At 45.9% G+C, this 4,486-nt stretch overlaps 1 protein-coding gene across 1 annotated transcript; it reads right to left on the reverse strand.

Annotated features, from left to right (window-relative positions):
- Nucleotides 1–414: 414 nt before the first annotated feature.
- Nucleotides 415–3,931, reverse strand: LOC115819836 (rho GTPase-activating protein 24). Its single transcript, XM_030783346.1, has 7 exons — nt 3,838–3,931; nt 3,347–3,554; nt 2,806–2,938; nt 2,615–2,688; nt 2,347–2,468; nt 981–2,079; nt 415–652 (listed from the first exon to the last, which is right to left on the reverse strand). Exons 1-7 carry the CDS (start codon nt 3,929–3,931, stop codon nt 415–417), a joined length of 1,968 nt encoding a protein of 655 aa, XP_030639206.1.
- Between the last annotated feature and the right edge of the window lie 555 nt (nt 3,932–4,486).

Genomic DNA, 4,486 nt, shown 5'->3' on the forward strand with positions numbered 1-4,486 from the left:
TGAATAATTCAAGTTATATAAATTGATAACATGCCCCATATATCAGTAGGAGCTCCAAATGTCAGTAGTAGTAAATAAACCTTCAGTCTACCACAGAGTGCTCCATAGTACCCTTTACCCATCAATGCGTAGAAAAGACAGACCTGCCTGAAACTTACATTACTCACTTTTAAGTATCCATGCTTGTAAGAAATACTTACATCTTAAATAATTTAAGACCATTCCGCTGTCACTGATTTAAAGCCTCGTTTCACAGACCTGATTCCTTTACATGACAAATTGGCACTATATTCTGGATACAACATATGTGTTCACTTTAGGGGACGGAGTGCCATCATCTGTGCCTAAACACAGGTATACATTAGACGCAGTCTGACGTCATTCTCTCATTAACACGGATCGGTTTTAGAGTCTTTAAAAACTTTGGACGATGCGCTCGGCTTTCCTCGCCTCGGAATTGAGCTCTCCGAAAGAGTCGAAGAACTGCTCCATCTCTTGCTGCAGCGTGGCATTTCGGCGGTCCGCATCTGCACGAGCTCGCTCAACATTGCGCATTTTGATTTCGGCCATGCTGACCCAGCGGCGCTGCTGCTCGAGACTGGAACGCAGTCCCGCCACTTCACCCTGGAGGACCTCGTTCTTCCTTTCTAGCCTGGGGAGAGAGAGACACGGATATTTTGTAGCATCATTTTTTTAGGAAATCGGAATGACACACATTTTTAGCAACCTTGAAGTAATGTCTTGTTCTCTTAGGAAAAGGAATGCATTTTGTCTGGGTTCATTTTCCTCTGTTATTTTGGCAATTCTTTCCATCAAAAAAGTTTTTTTTTTTCTTAAATATGAGGATATTGTAGATTGGGGAAAAAATGCAACTGCAATTGGCTCTTGTGTTGCAGGTTCTGCCACAATAAGTATAAATGTTTTGATCATTTATGATTGTCTGTTGTTTTATTACTGTGAAACTATGGGTGTGCTCTGACCTGTAAATCTTGGCTTCATACTCAGCCCGTTGCCTGGCCATCTGCTGCTGGAGCCCTGTTAGGAGGCATTGTATAGCATGGGATGCAATGGGGCCCTGGGGATCTGGAGGAGCTGAGGGCAAGAAAACTTCACTGCTGCCCGTGCTGAGAGGGGCATCAGTGGGAACAGAGGAGGACGTGGGGGAGTTGGGGTGGAGCTCTCCCTGCGCCTCTCTGTGGTCCGTACCATAGGAGGGGAAACGGGTGGCGCTGTGGCACGGACTTCCGGTTCCACCGCTCCTGCCTTCCTCTCTGCCGTCCGGGAGCAGCACTTCGCAGGACGACCAGGAGCTGCTGCTCCCCGCCACGCTGGCAGTGCCAGCCTTCTGCTCCGCCTCCCCTGCTGTAAACCCCTCCCCCTCCCCACCCTCTTCCCCGCCGTGTTCGCTAGCGTTCATGTTGTCGTAGACAGACATGGTGCTGTCCTGTGCCTCACTGCTCCCACTCATCCCCCCCAACCCCTTCTCCCTCTCCCAGCTGTTTTCATCCGAACCGGCCCAGTCACAGGACTCCACTCTGCCATCGGCCTGCTCCTCTGCCTGTTCAGCAATTACACTCTCTCCCATTATAGAGGGGCATGCAGTGGGAGGTGATGGAGGAGGAGGAGGAGGGAGAAGTCCAGTGGGCAAAGACTGATAAATATGTGATTGGTGGGGTGGGGTGTCTTTCTCATACATTAGGGTGGGGCTCGTCTGGGAAGAGGACGCCTCAGTTTTGTCATGCTGCTGCTGCTGTTGAATATGATGATTTTTGTTGAAGGGGTGGAGTGTTGTGTTTTTATTCCAAAGAACCTGAACAGAGGGCTTCCTCCTTTCAGCGTTGTGGGAGATGGAGGCCTGGGTTGGAGATGGGAGAATGTTAGTGCTAAGACATGGCTGTGTCTGGTTGTCAGGCTGTGTGAGTGGGTTGGTGGACATCCACTCCACCTGGCTGTAGTGTCTGTGTGAGGACAGGGAGGCAGGGGGTGAGGGTTTGGAAACGTCGCACTGGACTTCTCTGGAGAAGAGCAGAGTGTGCTCTCTAATCAGCTCTGACATGAGGTTCTGCACTGCAGCTGCCCCTGGTCAAAAAGAGAAGCCATCTGGGTCATTTTGGCTGCTGTCATATCAAACAGTCAAACAATCTTATCTCAGATTGCATTACACAATCTATGTGCTGTGTTCATTTTAAACACAGTCTACACTGCCTCTTTCTGTCTCTCTCTCTCTCTCTCTCTCTCTCTCTCTCTCTCTCTCTCTCTGTGTCTCTCTGACACACACACACACACACACACACTCACAATCTTTCTTTTTTTCTTTTCATTGTCTCATCTAGACACAAATCTCACCTCCAATTATACTCTCTGGATCTTCAGCTTTGGGTCGTAGGATGTTTGGTCCAAAAACAGTTGCAAGATTCTGAATGCTCATTTTGTTAGTGCTGGAGTAGGACTGGACCTCATTCAAAAACCTACAACACAAATAATGACTCTGTGCCACCTCATACTAACATCACTTCAGTTCCAGATCTTTAACTGATGTCTGATTTTAGCTTGGTTCTTCTATCAGAATATAATTGAATGTACAATACAACAGGGCAGTACCCTGTGGACTTACGAACAGATATAGTTCAGTAGGTTAAAGTTGGCAACAGGAAGCTCATGAAGAAGATTCCTTAGTTCCAGCAAAGCCTTAATGTAGACAGAGAAAAAAAATGAAAATGTTATTGTCATTGTAATTCAGTAGCTGCACATCTGAGGTTCACAAAATGCACGTGTTATTTAGCTATATTAAGGTAATGCATGTACCAGATCTCGCTGCGTGGGGATTTTTTTGCCACACGTGAGGAATTCTTGGTAGCATGAGAAGGGCACCAGAGGCTCAGGCAGTTCCCTGAGATACAGCTTCAGAAGAGATGCCACAGTGTGGACATCTGTACTACTGGAATTACCAAAAAAAAAAAAACACACACACACACTCAGTCACAGATGCCCATGGAATGATAACTGACAGGCTTGTTATCACTTATTTGTGTGAGTTTTATTTTTTTTTCTCGTTTTTGAAAAAAAAAAAAAAACCTGTTTCTAATGAATGAAAATACAACTTAGTTGTTACTGTCTGCTTCAATAAATATACCTCCAATAAATGGTAAATACTGAATGCCATGTCTCACACTCAGTGTATATTGCCATACATGTTTGTATGCTTTTCAGTGTATGGGTACACTAACATCACTTCATTCATCTTAATGCCATGATACATCCACTCATCATTATAATGCATGGCATCAGCTACTTCCTTGCAATAACAGATTGATTCTCTGCAAATCAGTCATTTGGAGTCATTTACCTGTCAAAAGAGGGTTTCTCACCAGCGTCAAAGGCCTCCTGGAGCTCTTTGACCAGCGTGGCCTGGCCGGGCTGCCTGAACAGCCCCACCTCCAGCAGGCCGTGCTCTCGGATGAAGTCCACACACTGCTCCACAACCAGAGGGGCCATGTGATCTCCATAGCGGCGCTCATACAAAACCGTCTCTTCCAACCTCTGGCCAAAAACACCTAAGGAAATGAGAGAGAGAGAGAGAGAGCAAGAGAGAGAAAGACATATGGTGATTGTGTTGTGTCAGGATGTTCTTAAATCACAACAGATCACTAGTTGTTTAGCTACAGATGTAGTATAGTGTTGATGTAGTACTGTCTTGTGTGTCTTGTGCTATATCATGTCAGCAAGTCTTTCGTATTTCAGTCACAAGTCTGTCTGAAACATGCTGCACTAGGATTTGTCTGTGTGGGGCGGTGTGTATTGTCATGTGTGTATTTGAAGGGTTTCTCAAGTACTCACGCCTCCTGAAGCTCAACACTCTCTTGATTTTCCTGTATGCCGAGTGTGAGAGATAGCTGCTGGTACGCTGCACTGTCTGCTTGTTTTCTGGCATCTTGCTCCTTTGTCTTTTTCTATTTGTTTGTCCTCAGCCTGTCTGACTCACACACTGTCTGCATGCTCCTGCCTCCCTCTTTTTCTTTAGCACTCTCTGTTCCTCTCTCTGGTTTGCCTGGTTTCTCTCGCAGAATTTGCAATATGGCTGCAGAAAGATATTCAAAGTAGAGTCACTGTCTCAGCTATCAGGTAGAGTCCACACACACACTCACTCACACACACATACTCACTCACGCAAACAAATTGTATCTCTGCGCCACTTTTATTTTGTAAACTGCAGCTCCAACTATTGCTGCATGTTCTATTTCTCACTTAGACACATCACACAAACTTTTACTTCCCCCTCTCCCCAGTTCTCCCTATCTAATCTCCAGGAATCTGCAGGTAGACACATACAATTTGCTGCTATGGTAGCCCTGACATTAAGGAGAGCCAGTCTTTGTTTGGAGCGAAGGGAAAGGCAGTTTTTTCTCTGGACTGAAGGAGAGGCAGTCTTTCTTTGGCTGTGAGCTATGCTGTCTCCAAGCTCCAGATATGCTCTAGTGCGCTAATC

This window comes from Chanos chanos, chromosome 8 (genome assembly GCF_902362185.1).
Source record: "Chanos chanos chromosome 8, fChaCha1.1, whole genome shotgun sequence".
Lineage (NCBI taxonomy): Eukaryota > Metazoa > Chordata > Actinopteri > Gonorynchiformes > Chanidae > Chanos > Chanos chanos.